Here is a 20,297-nt window from a genome sequence, read left to right as displayed (position 1 = left end):
CCTCAAGATTCAGGGAGGTAGATTTTAGACAGAGATGAGGAACTGCTTTTCCCAGAGGGTGGTGAATCTGTGGAATTTGCTGCCCATTGAAGCAGTGGAGGTTTCCTCAGTAAAATATTTGTCCAAGTTGGATAAATGTTTACATAATAGGGTAATTAAGGGATATGGGGAAAAGGTAGGTACAGTAAAGGGAGATGAGTCCATCATTACTGAATGGCAGTGTAGGCTTGATGGGTCAGATGGCCTACTCCTGCTCCAATTTTTTAATGACATGCCAACTGTACAGTTTCTGTTAGGCCCCTCCCCTCCCTCCTTTTTTTCTCTTTCTCACTCACTTTCCCTATCTCCTCTCCTTTCCTCCAGTTCCCAACCCTTTCCCTCTCCATTCAGAATCCTATCCCTCCACCTATCACCTCAGCTTTTTTTTTCTCTTCTGTTCCCCCCCCCCCACCTATATCCACCTATGACCTCTTACCTGTTTATCTATGCTCCTTCCCTGCTCCTTCTTCCCTCCTCCCTGACATTTTTATTCAGGTGTCTGTCTGCTTTCTTCTCATACCTGTCAAAGGGATCAGACCTGAAACATTGCTTCCTATGGCACTGTGTGACCTGCTGAGTTTCTCCAGCATTTTTGTGTTTTGCACTATCCCAACTCAACTTGTTTTATTCCAATTTGCCTCCAAAAGGATCCATTCTATCTCATCTCAACAACTCTCAATCTTAATTTGTCTCACCCAAAATCCATTTTATCTTGGGTCAACCTCTCTGAATTCATGTTCCCTCTTTTCCAATCTAATATAATCTTGCCTCATTTACAATCTTGAAAGAGAGAAAGCAAAAGAGAGATACATGGGAGGGGACCTAACAATCTCTTCCCAATCTTCGCCATATTTAATGACTTTGCCATTTTAATTTCTTGTTTTATTGCCTATCTAATTCTCAATCTTTGACAATTTAAACTCCTTTCAAATCAGCAAATTTTTCAAAGAACAGCCCAGAATTGTTTTTGGCAATACGTAAAATCATAGAATTGGGTAAGTGTGTTTACATAGATTGAAGATTGGTTATCGAATAGATGACAAACATTTGGATTAAATGAGTCACTTTCTGATTGCTGAGTTTAGACTAGCGGAATGCCCTACAACTGTTTACTAGTCATAATTATGACTTGGAGAAAGGGACAGAATGAATAGTAATTTTGTTGATTTTTGGAAATGAGAATAATGAGGGATAATCTTAGTCAAATTTATAGGCATGACCCCAGAGTAGATAGGAAGGCATGCTGCAATGAAGATATTTGCATGTTGGAACAGTATATAGTGAGTGAATGGGCAAGTGCTGAGTAAATGAAGTTTAATGTTAGAAAACGGGTTATACATTTTGTTATGAGGAACCAAAAGGCAAACTGTTATCTAAACAGAAAAGAGATAAATGAATGGAGTTACCGCATGATTTTATTGTTTTTGTGTATAAAAATATAGAAAGCAAATGGCACATTGGCCCACTTGAGGGTTGGTGCCTAAAAATAGAGAACCAGTGTCACAATTGTACAGTGTGTTGATGAGACTGTCCTGGAATACTGTGCACAATTTTGGACCCCACGTAAGAAAATAGATATTGTGATAGGAGGCAATCCAGAAGAATTCTGTGAACAAATATATTTTTAAAACGTGGAACAGACAAGCTCATGTCTGGGGCATGTCTCTATCTTCTGGAATGCTGGAGAAAAATCTTCAGTAGGGCTCTGAAGTGCTGCAAAGGATGTCACAAATTTGTTGGCAACGTAGCTGAGCAATCATTAGGGTCCACTCAGATCCCTAACATGGAGGCTCTGGTCACACTGGTGGCTGGGCCACAGGCCTGATACCATACTCCCATTAAGTGCATGGCAAGAGATAGGCACATACCGTAGATAAAATGCTCTCACACGTACATTAGAAACATTTAATCCCTCATGCCTCTTCTGCCATTCATTGTGGTTATGGCTGACCTATTACCTCCACACTATTTTTCTGCACTGCTTCTTCATTCCTTTAATATCCAAAATAATATCATTATCTGAAAAAAAAATCCCATCACCTCCAACTCACAGGAATTCCTAGCCATGACTTTGTACAGTAGAGAAGAAACATCCAGGATGGCATGAAACACCTCAAGCTTCTATATTAAGGCTGTTCTGATGGAACACCCCAAATTGCTCTGATGAGTTCCATTTGCCCATCTGTGGCATGGTTTGTAGAGTTTGGAGTGGGATTATCAGCCACAGAAGTGGAGTGGAAGCAAGTCATATTCAACCATGAAGGACTTTTCTTTGGCTTGGCTTTGCGGACAAAGATTTATGGAGGGGTATGTCCAAGTCTGCTGCAGGCTCGTTGGTGACTGACAAGTCCGATGCGAGACAGGCAGGCACGGTTGCAGCGGTTGCAAGGGAAAATTGGTGGGTTGGGGTTGGGTGTTGGGTTTTTCCTCCTTTGTCTTTTGTCAGTGAGGTGGGCTCTGTGGTCTTCTTCAAAGGAGGTTGCTGCCCGCCGAACTGTGAGGCGCCAAGATGCACGGTTGGAGGCGAGATCAGCCCACTGGCGGGGGTCATTGTGGCAGGCACCAAGAGATTTCTTTAAGCAGTCCTTGTACCTCTTCTTTGGTGCGCCTCTGTTTCGGTGGCCAGTGGAGAGCTCGCCATAGAACACGATCTTGGGAAGGTGATGGTCCTCCATTCTGGAGACGTGACCCACCCAACGCAGTTGGGTCTTCAGCAGCGTGGATTCGATGCTTGCGGACTCTTGCCAGTTCGAGTACTTCGATGTTGGTGATGAAGTCACTCCAATGAATGTTGAGGACAGGATGGAAGCGTTCTAGGAGCCGTAGGTGATGCCAGTAGAGGACCCAAGATTCAGAGCCGAACTACCTAAGAATAAAATAAGAATAAAACACACAAACCTATTACGTTCTTTGATTTTATTTTAAAGATCCTGAAATTATTTTGTTCTTGGAGTAAATTTTTTGCACTACCGATAAGTAGAAATTCTGCCGAGCCCACGGAAAAATTAATTTCAGTATTGTATGTGATGTCATGTTTGTACTCTGATAATAAATTTGAACTTGTTCTTTTCATGATGAAATGCTTCGTGATACTTGTCCTATTTCTTTCACTAGTTTTAACCCATTTTTAGCTCTTGGTATTCTTTACAAGCTGGTTCCAGTTTTGTGCACATCTTTCCATGTCATATATAAAAATTTTCTCATTTAAACACAAATTCTAAAAGCACCAATCTTTCCCCAAAATAATAATAGCCACCTTCTCATAATTAGGATTTGTGGTTCTTCTCTTCAAAATCTCTGGAAATTGAATGTTTCACTTCTGCCCTTTTGACCAATCGTTGCCCAATGCTCGATGCTGAGCAGTACAATTTTACCACAGTTTGTTTTGATTTCTACCTATTGACCCATCAATGCAATACAACGTTCTGTCCATTCTGTTTTATTTTGTTCATGGTGCTTTAACGTGTTCATTTTCAAATAAGTTACTGAATTGCCATGTTGAATTTATTGACTTATTACTTAAGCTTTTTCAGTTTTTCCTTTTAAATGTATTTTCTATAATGGGGAAACAGCAGCTAGTCCTTATTGAAACACAAGATGGAGCTAATAGACTCATTATAGAATGTTCTCTAAGAAAGCACTAAAATGAAGCATCATCCTGTCACGAAAGATGTATTATCAGTACATATTTACATATACTTGCATTTCACAAACACAAAATTATTTGATACATGGGGAGACATGTGCCTTGGGAATCTGTGTTGCAACCGTGGTTATGTGCGGTTTGTCATCCATATCAATGATATTGACAAAAATGTGGTGAATTAGATCAAAAGATTTGCTGAGGACAGAAAGAAGGAAGCTTTCTAAGTTTCCAGAGGGATTTGGACCAACTGGGAGAATGGGCCAAAAATGCCCAGATGAAGTTTGATGCAGACAAATGTGAGGGGTTGCATTTTGGAATGGACAACAAAGGTAGGACATGCACATTCATGACTGTGGAAGAGCAAAGATCTGGGATTACAGATGCTTGTTCTCTCTTCAGGGTTGGAAAGCATGCTTTTGGCATCTTAACTTTCATAAATCATGGCACTGGGATGTTATGTTGAAGTTGTTGCAGCAGGATCCCTTCTGTCATTTAAGAGAAGGTTGGAGGTGAGGGGGTTGGAGGGTTATGGACGGAGAGCGGGAGGGTTGAGCTAGTGGAGTTGTTCGAGTGAACCGGTGCGGACTCGGAAGGGCCAACGTGGCCTGTTTCCACTCCATAAATGGTTATCTGGTTACTTTTATGTTTTGATAAGGTGGCAGTGCCTCCTGGTTAAAAACAAGTGCTTGCACGCCACTAAAAAGTGGGGTGTAGAGGAGGCAATGCTAGTCACTGGTCAGAAAGAATGAATGTAAAGTTATGTTTTATGTAGGTGTGTACAGAATCAGGTATGGAGAAGTCACTGATCCCTTAAGAAATTGTTCTTCATGCAGGTTTTGCACATTGTGGGGTCAAGGACAGCGAGGTGTAGAGACAAGTTCAATTGTAGTGTTCAGTAGGAAGCGAGATAAATACAGTACTTGAATCTAAAGAATTCACAGTGCAATGGAAGGAGAGGGATAAGATGGATTGCTTGGCTGGACTGTCACAGATTTGATTGGCCAAATGGCCTTTTCCTGCTTTAACTTTTTGGCAAATTTGATTCATTCTTCCCTCTGCTGAAACAGTTACCAGATCAGATCCCATTTATTGTTATGTAATAAAATGGAAATGTAAAATTCACTATTAGCATTGCCTGGCATCTGTCACAGTCAGAGGTTGGTTTATTCAGAGCACTGGATCACAAGATAAAGGAACAGAAATAGCCAATTCAACCCATTGAGTCTGAAAATCCACCCTGAGCTAAACTGTTCTCACATCTAGTTCCAAGTTCTGGTCTTTTCCCCATATCCTTTGATACTTTGACTAATTAGATATCTGTCAATCATAATCCAGCCTCCACATCTGTATCTGGAAATGAATTTCACAAATCCTGAACCCTCTGGCTAAAATAATTTATTTAAAGAAATCTGTACGTTCATAGTCTTCTTTTGAACTCCCCATCGGAGGCCAACCGTGGCACCCTCTCGTAGGTACAACCCAACAGCAAATTTGCACACCAACAAGATGATCCTAGACAATCTGCTTTAGTGATGGATTTTGAGGAATAAACATTGATCCAGACACCAGGGAATCTCTACTTTCCATAAAAATAGTGCCACCATCTGGATCTCAACATGGTCAGGCTTGAAAAAGAGCACTTCCCCCTTCAGTACCCCCATGAACTGTTTGAACTATGGATGATGTGCTGAGATCTTTGACATGAAGTTAAACACACAACCTTTTGACACTACATCCTTGGGCCAGTTGACATACATACACAGAAGATTGAAGGGGAATTCTATCTTTAGTTTTTCCTATACTCTTTGCTTCAGTGCTCTAGGTACTTGGCTAGACAAAGTTCAGTGTATAGACAGATACCAAGATGCAGTGAAAAGGTTAATTTTGCAAGCAGTTCATCTGAAAATCTAAAACATAGTACAGAAAGTAAGACACAGTGCAAAGTTACAGAGTACAGAGCAAAGACAACATAATTTTACAGGTGTGAAGTTCATCAGGAGCCCAAGAATGGCAGATCTGGGAGTCTGAACAAGGATCAGCTGGTCACCAGCATCTGCAGCCTCTTTTGACTCAAACTCTTCCAGCAGATTGTTTCTTTCTTCAGCTCAGCTTTCGTTTGACTAAGATGGCACAAAGATGTTTAAAGTGGAGTCAAGACTTTAATTGGAGAGTAAAGGGAGAAAGGCAGAGAAGAAAAGAGGTTCAAGGTATTTTTCACTCACGACCCCACATAAGGATGGAGCAGGACATAACACAGAAGAGAAAATGGGTTAGAGAGTCCCACAAACTCAAATACAAGATGACTGGCAGGATACTGACCGTGTGCTTTCATTACCACAACACTTGGACACTTAAAGCTTGGCCCTGCCTGTTAAGATCTGGAGTTGTAAAGGAAAAGGTTATGTCATGTTTAAATTTAGAGAAGATTAGATGCTCAATTTCCAATTTGAATTCAAATTTTCAAACTCTGTGGGGATCTTTTCTGAATTACTTTCATAATCTTTGATTTGTTATGAAGGTAGAACTGTTGACTGATGAGGTAATTTATCACTAATAAGAATTCTACTTTCCTTTTTTCTTTGGCCAACTTCTTTCTTGGTAGTCGGTTTAGACTATTTTTATAATAAAATTATAATACAGTATAATCTATTTGATTAAAATGTGGGGTATTTTAGATGAAATTATATGATTTAAGTGTAATATATCTTTTTGATTTTTAACATATATTCATTCGTATACTCTGTATTTTTGGATGTGAAATTTCAATGTTAATAAAAATATTGAAAAAGAAAAGCTTAACCTGCTGATATGTTAATATGCAACACGTTACACACTTTATTTCGTAGTCTACTGTGCCCAGCGGCCAGCATCAGGGGACTGAAACCAATGAAAACAGAGGCACAGTAGTTAGCTAAAGTTAGCAATAAGGTAGTGGCCGGGCCCTCATTGTGATTGTAGTAGTACACGGCCAATAGGTGTGTGCCTGAACACAGGACAAACAATGACACCAATGCCATGATCATCTTCACTGCTGTTCGCTCGACCTGCACACTGTGCAGGTGATCATCTGCTATCTCTCTGATGTGCTGGTTGAGATAATGCACGGTGCTGACATTGGTGCAAATCATTAGGACAATGGGAAGAAATTCATGCAGGATAAGAGATACAGCTATAAATAGGAGACCGTCTTGCCTAGTGGGGAACTTCAAGGAACAGGTTAGGAAAGATTCATCGGTGGTACTGACCAGCATGAGCTTCTTGGTGTGATTCATGCTAACCTTCTCAGTGTAAATAAAAGCTGGAATGGAGTACAGAAAATTAACAAGCCATACTGCAGATAATAGCTTAATCACAGTGAAGATCTCCTTCATCCTTGTGCTCAGATGCAAATGTTGTTTTATCTTCAGAAAATGGAAGCAACTGAGACAAAAAGTGACCCAGACGCTAACGCACTTTAGCCACAACCAAAGGAACATGAACACTCTGCACCAGTTAAGGGTGAGGGAAATTTTCACCCCCAACTCTGAAATAAACAATAGGATGTTTCGAAATGTGCAAATCAGTAGGTTGACAGTTGCAAAGTTGGCAAGAATGATGTCAAAAGGTGCCAGGCCATGGTGTTCTACAGTTGTGGCTAATATGGTCACCAACACCAGCAAATTGCTTAGAATCCCCAGAAACACCAGAATACCATAAATGATGAGCTGGACTGAACTCCGAAATTCCATTCTCTTTGCCTTTGGATCCTTGAATCTTGGGATCAGCACCTGCAATAGATTAAGTAAGGTAAGTTGGACTGTGGTCCAGTGAAGTGGTTTTCAACTTTTTTGGGGGGCAATAGCCTCCTTCAGACTCTAGTCAAAGTTTATGAACCTTCTTCCCTGTGAAGCAGTGTCATTTAGTTGGTTTCTTCTATATTTTTCTCCTTCCGATGACATGAAAACATTTTATGGTTTCAGTCCATGATTCCCCCATAAATGTGCCCTATGCTCCCTGTTGAAGTGTTATGCATCCATTATTTTCCATTTAGACTGAGAAGGTATGAAGTGTTAGCCACAGCAGGGGGCCTGGAGTCACACATACAGCAAGGAAGAATAGCAGTGACACTGTGGAAGCTTCAACTTGCATGGTATTTTTTAAGTCCTAAATTTTATTTGGATTCAAGCTCATGTTCTTAGACCTGTAATCTAGGCCCCACATTACTGCAGCCCATGCATTCTTGAAGATGTAATGGAGCCCAGATCAGCTCCCATGCCTATCAAATACATTAGGACACCCTCCTTTGGGACCATGTTTGTAAATTCATTTTTCTGTTTTCTGCCTTCTACTTAGATTGGTATTTTAGAGATTCAATCAGCTCTTCCAATAGGACACAACATGTCCATCTACTGTATCTCAACTCCTTACAGGATATTTCCATCAGTCTAATTTCCCACACTTTTCTCATAATTGGGGCCTGAACTTTTACAAATTCTGATACATCTTTTTAAATTCTTTTCTTAAATTTTATTTCAGAGTATAAGCTTTCTCCAGTGTCCACCTATTTCTTGTCTAAAGACACCAATCCTGTTTTCACCACTCTGTGGGTAGTGAGGCACAAACTTTTCCTTCCCTCAACCTTTTTTAGTATCTTGCTCCAGAATGTTAAATCTGTGTTCCTTAGTTTATAAACCAGTCATAATCTTGCATCATCTCAATCAAAGCACTTGTCAATCTATTTTGTTCCCACAAGAGCTTCTCCATTCATATCACTCAAGCTTGGAACTATTCTAGTAATGGTTTTTGTACCTTGCCTTAGATCTTCACATTCTTTAAAGTGGGGCAACACTCTACTGTGGTAGCTAAACCAATGTACAAATTTCCTGCTCATATATTCATAAGCTGGTTTTGAATCCCTGCATTCCATATGTACATCTCAGCTTCTGGACACTTGGACTGTATTTGGTGTTTCTTGTGTACATGTATATGTACAGAATACATTCACATATATGTATATGTATTCGCTACATCAACATACTTGAATAACTAGGGAATAATGAATGTGGCTGAGCCTGCAGGCCCACCATTTTAATAGGATTTACTAATAGAAAACAACACAACATTAGACTTTTGACAGAGCTGAGACCTAGCAGAAAGTTGCCCTTCACCTCAATTGTTTTTCATGTTTTGTGGCAATATCTTTTTAATTACATTAGATTTCCCTTTTTAGTGCCATGCACCTTCCCCAAATTAAGGAACATTCAACCAGCTTTTCCCAAGGTTTGCTTCATTTCTTTGGCTTGGCTTCGCGGACGAAGATTTATGGAGGGGGTAAAAGTCCACGTCAGCTGCAGGCTCGTTTGTGGCTGACCAGTCCGATGCGGGACAGGCAGACACGGTTGCAGCGGCTGCAGGGGAAAATTGGTTGGTTGGGGTTGGGTGTTGGGTTTTTCCTCCTTTGCCTTTTGTCAGTGAGGTGGGCTCTGCGGTCTTCTTCAAAGGAGGTTGCTGCCCGCCAAATTGTGAGGCGCCAAGATGTACGGTTTGAGGCGATATCAGCCCACTGGCGGTGGTCAATGTGGCAGGCACCAAGAGATTTCTTTAGGCAGTCCTTGTACCTTTTCTTTGGTGCACCTCTGTCACGGTGGCCAGTGGAGAGCTCGCCATATAACACGATCTTGGGAAGGTGATGGTCCTCCATTCTGGAGACGTGACCCACCCAGCGCAGCTGGATCTTCAGCAGCGTGGACTCGATGCTGTCGACCTCTGCCATCTCGAGTACTTCGATGTTAGGGATGAAAGCGCTCCAATGGATGTTGAGGATGGAGCGGAGACAACGCTGGTGGAAGCGTTCTAGGAGCCGTAGGTGATGCCGGTAGAGGACCCATGATTCGGAGCCGAACAGGAGTGTGGGTATGACAACGGCTCTGTATATGCTTATCTTTGTGAGGTTTTTCAGTTGGGTGTTTTTCCAGACTCTTTTGTGTAGTCTTCCAAAGGCGCTATTTGCCTTGGCGAGTCTGTTGTCTATCTCATTGTCGATCCTTGCATCTGATGAAATGGTGCAGCCGAGATAGGTAAACTGGTTGACCGTTTTGAGTTTTGTGTGCCCGATGGAGATGTGGGGGGGCTGGCTGATGGAGGACCTCAGTTTTCTTCAGGCTGACTTCCAGGCCAAACATTTTGGCAGTTTCCGCAAAGCAGGACGTCAAGCGCTGAAGAGCTGGCTCTGAATGGGCAACTAAAGCGGCATCGTCTGCAAAGAGTAGTTCACGGACAAGTTTCTCTTGTGTCTTGGTGTGAGCTTCCAGGCGCCTCAGATTGAAGAGACTGCCATCCGTGCGGTACCGGATGTAAACAGCGTCTTCATTGTTGGGGTCTTTCATGGCTTGGTTCAGCATCATGCTGAAGAAGATTGAAAAGAGGGTTGGTGCGAGAACACAGCCTTGCTTCACGCCATTGTTAATGGAGAAGGGTTCAGAGAGCTCATTGCTGTATCTGACCCGACCTTGTTGGTTTTCGTGCAGTTGGATAATCATGTTGAGGAACTTTGGGGGACATCCGATGCGCTCTAGTATTTGCCAAAGCCCTTTCCTGCTTACGGTGTCGAATGCTTTGGTGAGGTCAACAAAGGTGATGTAGAGTCCTTTGTTTTGTTCTCTGCACTTTTCTTGGAGCTGTCTGAGGGCAAAGACCATGTCAGTAGTTCCTCTGTTTGCGCGAAAGCCGCACTGTGATTCTGGGAGAATATTCTCGGCGACACTAGGTATTATTCTATTTAGTAGAATCCTAGCGAAGATTTTGCCTGCAATGGAGAGCAGCGTGATGCCCCTGTAGTTTGAGCAGTCTGATTTCTCGCCTTTGTTTTTGCACAGGGTGATGATGGTGGCATCACGAAGATCCTGAGGCAGTTAAGGAACATTCAACCAGCTTTTCCCAAGGTTTGCTTCATTAATCAGTTTGGAAATGCATAACTAGTAAAGCTCAAAAACAGCATTATTATCCTTTCATTATGTTCTTGTCTCTACTGCAATGAATGTCTGAGGCTCCATCTGAGTTCTAGACCTAAATAAGTCAATCACTACTATCTCCTCGAGGCATTTGTACAATTCATAGAATGGTAAACTCATACATCAATAAAGAGGCCCTTTATCCTCACAAGATCACACAATCCCATTTTGTTCTCATCACATTCCCAACAACCCTTTTGGATTCTACCACTTACCTACTCAAAGGGGTCAATTTAGAATGGCCAAATAACCTATCGACCCACCTATCTTTAGGATGTGGGTGGAAATCAGAAAACCCAGAGGAAAACCATCACAGATAGAATGAAAGAGTGCCATGGAACCAGGGCTATCTTTAGGATGTGGGTGGAAATCAGAAAACCCAGAGGAAAACCATCGCAGATAGAATGAAAGAGTGCCATGGAACCAGGGTCACTGGAGTTGCAAGGTAGCATCTCTGATAGTATAATTGCTATGACACCCAAAATTTATTCTACTTCCTTGCAATTTCTGTTTAACCCTGAAATTTATTTTCTCTTTCAGCTCTTCATCCATTTCCATTTTGAGGCCAGTTTTCAAATTTAACTACTTTCATATTATTTCTAGGTCTCTTGGCAAGGAATATTAGTCTGATTTCCAGTTGTAAAACTGCACATCTTGTCTCCCCATCATTGTAGTATAGAGCAGAGTGCATTGTAACTGGATAGCCAGAAGCTTTAAATTGATCTTGAGTACAGTTTCATGGATGCAAGTAAAGCTCTGATACCTTGGCCAAATGTCAACTCTTAATTGGAAGGTAGATTATTCACGTTTGGCTTTAGATGGCAAGGGGTTAAAGTATATAATAGTCTTTGCTGGATATATAACATCAAGCATGTCTTTGTTCTTAATCAATAAGGTATATAATTTTAATTGATGATGTAAATTTGTATTCTCAAACAGATTTGGAGGTTCAGACTGGATTTGTACCAAATGCTCCCAAGTTCGTGGGATGTCTCATTAAGGTAATAGTTAATGCTTCATAATGGAGAAAAATATATAACAGAGGACCAGCTTACCAAATGAGAGTAAGACTGTTTTTCATTGTTCAATAATTTATTTTTTGCTGGTAGTGATTGTTTGTGGAGATTTCAAATTTATTGTCATAGTACATACATGGCATCACATACATCGCTGAGATTCTTTTTCCTGTGGGCATGGCAGAATTACGACTAATTGGTAGTGCAGAAAAAACTATACCTAGTGTATACATGTAAACAAATAGAGAACTGTACACGGAATAAAATAATAAAAAAGAAAATCAATAAAATGCACAAATAAGAGTCTTTAAATGAGCCTCTGAATGAGTTTGTCGTTGAGGAGACTGATGATGGAAGGGTAGCAGCTGTTCTTTTACCTGGTGGTATGAGTCTTGTGGTATCTATACCGCTTTCCTGATGGCAGTAGCGAAAACAGAGACATACCCTTGTGCATTAACATCTACAGGAAAAATAACTGGAATAATAAACCTTCATTTGATTACCAGGAAATACTACAGCTAATATAAATGAAAATAATAGAAAATACTGTATATGTGCAATAGGTCCATCAGCTCTTCTATGAGGCTCTCAGCAATGCACTGAATTACAGAAAGTTTGGAGCTGGCCTGTGATTCTGCCCTCCCTCTTGAGCACATATGCAGACTTACTTGAATGATGTGTTGATCTTCATACACACACAGAACCTTTCAACCACACTGGCTATTTTCTGCTTGGCACAAAAATATTGGAAGTTCTCATCTGTACAGTTAAACAATTAAATAACAAATTGTAGTTAAAGAAATATAAGCAAAAATATATTTCTACTTTCTACAAATTTTTTAAAAATTCTGTGATTGAGTGAAGAATATCTATGGTCATTTGCTCATGGGAGATATTAGAATAACAAAGATCTGAATATCTTGTCCATCTTGCTCCTTCACATGCAGCTCAGAGTTTCCAGCATTCAAACAGGCTATTTGGGCCAACCTATCCATTAATCTTTTCCAATACTTCTAACATAATTTCATCTACCCAGTCTACATTTTTATTACTTCACCATAAAAAGAATCATAGAGTGTGGAAAAGGCCCTTTGGCCCACCAAATCCTTGCCAACCATCAAACACCCTTTTACATCAAGCCTACATTTTATTTTCTCTATTTTCACAATGACTTCCCCAGATTTACCCGTTCCCAAAATACTAGGGGCAATTTACAAATAACCCATCAAACTGCATGTTTTTGCGATCTGGTAGGAAAACAAGAGTGCCTGAAAAAAAAGGCATGCAATGACAAACCCCATGCAAACAGTACCAAAGGTCAGAGTAGAAACCAGGTCACTATCACTGAATTGCTCCATCCCAGGCAACATCTTGGTGAATTTCCTTTGTACCCTCTCCTGTGCAATCACATAGAGTGGCGACCAGAACTGCACATCATACTCCAGCTGTGGCCCAAATAATGCTCTATATTCTGTATCTTACTGCTATTATACTCTATGCCCTGTCTAATTAATGTAAGTATACTATATGGCGTCTTAAACTCCTCATCTACCTGTGCTTCTACCTTTGGGATCCTTATTCAGTATGCCACTAGTTCCTGTTCCTCCCATCTTCTTGAGGTCCTACCATTCATGGTGTATACCTTAGCCTAACTGCTCCTTCCAAAGCCATAATTTCTTTGCCATGACCACATCTTTCACCAGAACAAATTGGGTCTGAATTCTCATTATTAATTTTTTAATGATTCCCTTAGGTCTTAGTTCTGCAAGTAGTTTCCCCCCATCCATATCTTTCAGATTCAGTCTTGTATTGGAAAACTATCTCCCTCCAATTTAAAACCTTAATTTCTGGCCATTTATTGCCCTTCTCCATAGCAACCATAAACTTATTCAGAAAAATCTCTCAAGCACAAAATTTCAAGTGCCTCAAACCTTTAGAGCAGGGTTTTCCAAATTTCTACTTGTTTTTGTAGAATAGGTTGGTTCTAATATTATGTTTCCCAGTTCTTGCTTCTCCCACAGGAGAAAATAATTTCTTCTCATCTACCCTATCCAATGTTTTTAACATTTTAAATTCTTCCAAAAGATCACCCTTCAATATCCTATACCCAACAGACATTGAAATGTTATTTGTTTAATTGTCCTGCAGGATATTCTTGGCTCAATATAAGTTTGATTAGAAGCAACAACTTGACTGCTACCACGTCCTTCAGCCTCACATCAAATCAGCAAAAAGACAGATAGCGAATCACAGATTTTACAACTTGTTACCTTGGTAAACTTAATTGAAACTAATTTGCATTCAGATTTAGTCAGATTTTGTTACATAATTTTGATAGAACTGAAGAACTGAAATTAAATTAACAAATTCCAACCTACTTGTTGGATATTTTAATTATCTTTTCCATATTACATTAAAAAAATAATAGAAGTGAAAATATGTAGGAGACTTTTGTTAGTCACTTAATGCAACTTTCTGGAACACATGAACATCAAGCTAGTAATCTGGAGAGTGATTATGATTCAGGACTGTCTGAGAAGAGGCTTCACTGAACTAGATTCCATTGGGATATTTTCCTTCTGGCGGTTTTCTCCCCCATAAATATCTGGAAAGGCACATTTTAATAATATATGAAAGATCAGTAGGATATCAGGCACCTAAATAATCAACAAACTTGACCAATGAAATTCAAGGAGAGAAAAGAAAAAGAAAAATGAATCAAAAGGACAGAATACACCACAATAAAATAAAGCAGAAACCAAGGGAAATAAAGTTTGGATTACGAATGTGAGAGAGAAGGACAGAGAAAAGACAAACTTAGAAAACTTCACTAAGTTCTACTAAGATCTGTAATTCTTGGGGTATTTCTTCCTCATTGCAATACATAATTAATAGTGCTGAAGATCCAGCTGCGCTGGATGGGTCACGTCTCCAGAATGGAGGACCATCGCCTTCCCAAGATCGTGTTATATGGCGAGCTCTCCACTGGCCACCGTGACAGAGGTGCACCAAAGAAAAGGTACAAGGACTGCCTAAAGAAATCTCTTGGTGCCTGCCACATTGACCACTGCCAGTGGGCTGATAACGCCTCAAACTGTGCATTTTGGCGCCTCACAGTTTGGCGGGCAGCAACCTCCTTTGAAGAAGACCGCAGAGCCCACCTCACTGACAAAAGGCAAAGGAGGAAAAACCCAACACCCAACCCCAACCAACCAATTTTCCCCTGCAGCCGCTGCAACCGTGTCTGCCTGTCCCGCATCAGACTTGTCAGCCACAAACGAGCCTGCAGCTGACGTGGACTTTTACCCCCTCCATAAATCTTCGTCCGCGAAGCCAAGCCAAAGATATGTTAAATCCTCTATTGTTATCCAAGTAAATTCTGGAGAAGTGTGTCCAGGATCAGGAAGGAAGAAATAAATTATCTAAAGGTAGTGCTTACCTTGGCTGGAACCGGGTTGGGTCAGAGTGGAGGAAGCTCAGCATCTTGTGTCTATTTTAACTGGAATCTACTGTCTGATTTTTAAACTGTTGTTTTGCTGACCAAGTAAACCTTTTCACCTCAATGACCAAGTAATTGATAATTGAGCCTAGCAACAAATATATTGGTTAATGAGCGAATGCACAATTTATGAAGTTTTTTTCACTTCTGCCCATTAACTAGCTGGATTTATCAGAATGAATGGATTTCATTATCTCATCAAGTAATATTTTGGAATCATTTCATATTATTCATTCAGAATTATTTAGATTGCCATTTCCTCTGCTAATTCATATGTTAATATTACACTCTATGTTATTCTTGTTAGGGTGATCTGTGACCTGTCTCTACTGGAAGCAAAATATAGCACTGACTACACCAGCAGCAATTCACTGCCATTTTACTGCTGATGTGTGTTCTGTCTTTAATTCTTAATTTGATTTTAAAATGCAGTATATTTTTGTTTCCCTCTCCCTTCTTTACTTGCCTCAGTAATTCTTCCAGATTATTATTCTCTGACTTGGTGTTGCACAGAATCCATCATTCACAATAATGCTCTCCTGACATTGGTTTCCTGCTAATTTCCTCATATCAATAATTTTCTTGGCAGTTGTTCCTTTTTACCTCTCACTGGCCTATAATTTCACAATTCCTTGTTGTTTCCTGTAACATGCTTTAAAGGAAACACAGGGGTGTAATAGTAATTCAGCTATAAATAGGGACCTCAGCGAGAATATTATGATATTAGGTCCCTTGTATCTCGAAAAATTACCCTAAAATATAATGGACATTGTAAGAGATCATCATATTTTCAGTAGTGTTAGAGATCATACAAATTGCCCAAACCTTCTGCTTTAGGAAGATTTATCAAAATTTGCCAAAGAAAGGATATACTTCATAAAGAGAATATGGTTCTAGGGAAGGATGGGTTTGTCACATGAGGAGAGATTGACTAGACTAGGCCTATATTCTCAAGAATTTGGGAGAATAAGAGGAGATCTCATTAAAACATACATAATTCTGATAGGGTGGCTGCAAGGAGATGCTTCCCTGGCTAAAGAATCTAGAATTATGTGTTGGATCCCTTGCTAAATCTAGGATCCTGAGTCCATTCAGCATTTAGCAGTGTATTACATGATTCTGCATTCTGTGACAAAAATATCCAACAATCTGCAAACAGACATGTGAATCTTGAATTTGATGGCAGATTCACATAAAATAAAGACCTGTTAGATTTGTTACATATGAAATAAAAATAGGAATTAGTGGAAACAGCTCGCTTAGCATCTGTGGAGGAAGAAACATAGTAAGTATTTCATAGGAACAAACTTTAAATTGTAGTGCAGAAGGCTTGCCAGTGGCTATACTTTGTTAGGAGTTTTGAGGAGATTCGGTCTGTCACCAAATTTAATTTAGATGTACAGCATGGTAACACTCCATTAACCTGTACCACTGGTACATTTTCTTTGAATAGTGGGAGAAAACCTGAGTCCCCGGAGAAAACCGGGGAGAACGTACAAACTTCTTACACCGCGAGATTCAAACCCCAGTCTGGTCCCAATCACTGACACTGTAAAGGTGTTGAGCTAACTGCTCAGCCAAGTGTGCCACCTGTTAAGACTGTTAAAATTTCTACAGGTGTACCATAGAGAGTATTCTGACTGGTTGCATCACTGTTTGCTATGGAGGTACCAATCCATAGAACAGAAAAAGGCTACAAAGAGTCATGAACAAGGCCAGCGCCATCATGGACATTAGTCTCCATTCCCTTAAGAACATCTACAAGAAGCAGTGTCGCAAGAAACCAGTATTTATCATCAAGGATCCCCACCACTGAGGCCTGTGCCCTCTTCTCACTGCTACCATCAGGAAGGAGGTACAAGAGCTTGAAGGCAAACACCCAATGGTATAAAAACGGCTTCTTCACCTTTGCCATTCATTTCAGAATGAACAATGAACCACAGACGCTACCTAATTTTTGTCTTCTTTTGCACTAATTTATTATTTTTAATGTAAGTCATAACAATATGTCTGTAATGCTGTCGCAAAACAATGAATCTGGTGAAACATGTTCATGACAATAAGTTCTAATTCTGAGAGGGAGGAATGGAGAGACCAAAAAGAACATTGGCTACAGACTGAAGATTAACTATAGAAAGACCAACCATGATTTTCCTTCATAAAACCAATGATTGTTTCTATGGCTTAGTTATTCTATGGCAGGGGTGTCAAACTCAAATTCACGGAGGGCCAAAATTAAAAACTTGGACTAAGTCGAGGGCCGAACTAAATATTTATTGAAATTTTTCAACAACATCTGCATGTTTTCTCTTCTTTCAACATAAGTAATGTTAAACTTTTTCTTATTAAAATAAATGTTTAATAATAGTTTTGGATAAACTCTTTCCAGAAGCATTAACAAATGAGAAATAAAATATTCAATAAATAATATTTCTCTATAGAGGATTTGTCAAATGTTGCTGGTGTGCTGTTGAATAGTAAAATCTGAGGGCTATTGAGAATGTGGGAGAATAACATGATTCCTGAAACAATCAAATGGGTGACTGATTGTGGGCATGAACTCTAGCAGGGTTATTTGCCATGCCCTTTTTCCATTGGTACAGATATCCTTTGATTTACACACTTTTCAAGTTTTATGCCTAATGAGCTTGTATCCAGGTGCAGGACCATTTTTAACCAGGAATATATTTATCATTGTGACATGAAACAATTGGAAGATCGTTTTATCCTGAGATTAAAGTTCATAATACTTACTCAGGCCTGTGTGCGGGAGGGCGGGGTTTGCGGGCGATCGGGTTGGACAACGACAGTGCGGGGGCATCAGCTCTCGTTGCAGGGCGGCATCTCGGCGGATCAGCGGCCCCGTCACCGTGAGTTGCGGGTCGGCCTGCGGCAGGGAGGGGGAGTGGGCAACGGTCCTGGTGAGGTCACCTGACACCGGCCATGCCCCATGCCCCATGCCCCATGCCCCAAAACCAGAGTCCACGGTGAGACCCTGCAACGTAAACAGAGGAGGTGGGGGCGATTAGCGGGCTGACGCCAATGCATTCTGTGATTTATTGTATTAGCTGTGCATGCGCTATACTGGCGCGGCGGCCAGCGGGCCACCTCTAATACATTTTTGAAATGATCTTGCGGGCCAAATATATTTATATCGCAGGCCAAATTTGGTCCGCGGGCCAGAGTTTGACATGTGTGTTCTATGGCTTTCTAAGCATCCTATAAACACATCCTTCATTACAGATCTCAGCATTTAGTTTGCATCTGATGTCAGGCTCACAGATATGAATTTCCCTTTTCCCCCTTTTCCTTCTATTGTAAATAGTGGAGCTTCATTTGCAAAGGCTTTCCAAAAGTTTGCATGAATCACACCCACAGCATTCCACCATCCACAAGAATCATCTCTTTACAGAATTTCATGTTGTGAAGGATTATCTTTCTCTCTGAAATTAGTTGCTTTTTATCATTCTCTTTTCATCTATTAGTAATTTCATCTTTAATGAAGGACTGCAGAATTTACCCAAACATGAATGTTGAGTTAATTATCAATTGCCTAGGTTAACCAATCACCTTTCGCAAAACTTAGTATGAAATGGACCCCTCTCCAGTCCTCCTGCACACATCACCTCTTAATTGAAGTGTGACATGTATTTTTTCAATTCTCACAGGATTCTTACACATAACCAGTCACCTAATAAGTTTTTCCATATTTAGCTTAATCCTTCACTAATTATGTATTTTTATGATAATGAAAACATTTAAAAACATTTTGTTTTAAGCCAATTTATGACTCAACACTTCTTTAATTTTTTCTATTTGAAAACATGGACATAAAGATCTGAATAAGAATCCTTGCAAATTTCTGCTACTAACTCAGGAGCCTCCTCACAACAGAGCTTCCCGAACATTTTTGGATGGATTTTATGGATTTTAGGCTTCTGATCACAAAAATAACCTTTAAAACTTTCTATCACACTGACTGTTTTTTAGATATAACTTATTTTTGTGATTTCTGGTCATATTTTAAGTTCACTAGTATAACTGTTTTGGTCAGTCCAAGCATGCCTGGGCATGCACTCACTGCAGGTGCTATGCAAATGTTGTCTTAGGCCTGGGCATGCTTAGTCAAGATGGAAGCAGCTCACATATTCACATATACAGATGCTATACATTATATTGATACAGATTGAATGCACGTTGATGCTCATGTTCTTCAGGCCATAGTATTGTGAGTTGACTTAACAGTAGCATTTGTTGTCTTCAGGAAGATTCAATACAGCAGAAGTGTCTCGTCAATGTCACAATAGTTGCGATTTATTCTGTTACATTTGTGGCGAGTGTACGTTTAAGGCTCAAAGATGCAATATGACTGCACTTAATAAGAAAACCTATGAGGTCTACTTCGGTTGTAAAATTGGTGACCAAGGCAAACCCTGTGCTCCTCATATTTGTTGAGCAACATGTGCAGTCAACCTGAGAGCAATATGTCGACTTTATTATGCGATTAAACATGCTAAATTCAATAAAAGTTAATTTAATGTTTCTCCAACTTCCTACGTGATACAGCAAATTTTAAATGACCTTTGTGTTCAGCTTGATGTTGTCTATCATAACCCTCAATTTTCTTTCAGGAAGCAAACGTTTTGAAAAAATTTGCTGTCCAGTGTAATTTTTCTATAGCTATATTTGTAAAATAACATTGTATTCTTCATCATATAATGTAGGTTTCTTTACTTATTTCATCATTCTAAATCTTTTTTCTTAATATGAAATATTTTCTCAAATCATTACTTTTACTAAATTACTTTTGTTCAATTGTTTGAAATTGTTCATTTGTTTCTCTTTCTCCAGTCATTTTCATTTTGCTTTCATTCTTTTGTCTTCAGTTGAAATGAATATTAATTTCACTCTTTACTGATTCCTGTTAACTTTTTAGCACCTTCTTTTAGGCTCTCATGATGGACTAGTTCCTATTTTGGAGATGGTAACATGGCTTCATAGTGTTGATCTTTAATTAAACCACCTCTTTTCCTTTGTGAGCACTCTACTTCTCTTATCTCTTTTTCTAGTAAGCACCAGAGTGTTGGGTGCGCGGGGAGTGAGGAATG

General features: G+C 39.9%; 2 protein-coding genes across 5 annotated transcripts in view; one reads left to right on the top strand and one right to left on the bottom strand.

The window, feature by feature from the left end:
* Nucleotides 1-6,445: 6,445 nt before the first annotated feature.
* Nucleotides 6,446-12,422, bottom strand: LOC138754489 (olfactory receptor class A-like protein 4). The gene is made up of 2 exons (XM_069918824.1): nucleotides 12,359-12,422; nucleotides 6,446-7,452 (listed from the first exon to the last, which is right to left on the bottom strand). The coding sequence occupies exon 2, from the start codon at nucleotides 7,411-7,413 to the stop codon at nucleotides 6,481-6,483; it is 933 nt and encodes a 310-aa protein (XP_069774925.1). The 5' UTR covers nucleotides 7,414-7,452; nucleotides 12,359-12,422; the 3' UTR covers nucleotides 6,446-6,480.
* The window catches only part of LOC138754484 (Golgi integral membrane protein 4-like), a 97,869-nt gene continuing 84,316 nt past the window's right edge, over nucleotides 6,745-20,297 (top strand). For 2 of the 4 annotated variants that reach the window (XM_069918816.1, XM_069918814.1), the window contains exons 1-2: nucleotides 10,540-10,605; nucleotides 11,614-11,675. The gene's annotated coding sequence lies outside the window, so the exon portion shown is untranslated. Of the gene's footprint in view, nucleotides 7,472-10,539; nucleotides 10,606-11,613; nucleotides 11,676-20,297 lie in introns of those variants that run through there. The other 2 variants (XM_069918813.1, XM_069918815.1) reach the window with 2 other exon arrangements.

Source organism: Narcine bancroftii, chromosome 2, assembly GCF_036971445.1.
Source record: "Narcine bancroftii isolate sNarBan1 chromosome 2, sNarBan1.hap1, whole genome shotgun sequence".
In the NCBI taxonomy this organism is placed as follows: domain Eukaryota; kingdom Metazoa; phylum Chordata; class Chondrichthyes; order Torpediniformes; family Narcinidae; genus Narcine; species Narcine bancroftii.
This window is presented reverse-complemented; position numbering and strand designations above follow the sequence as displayed.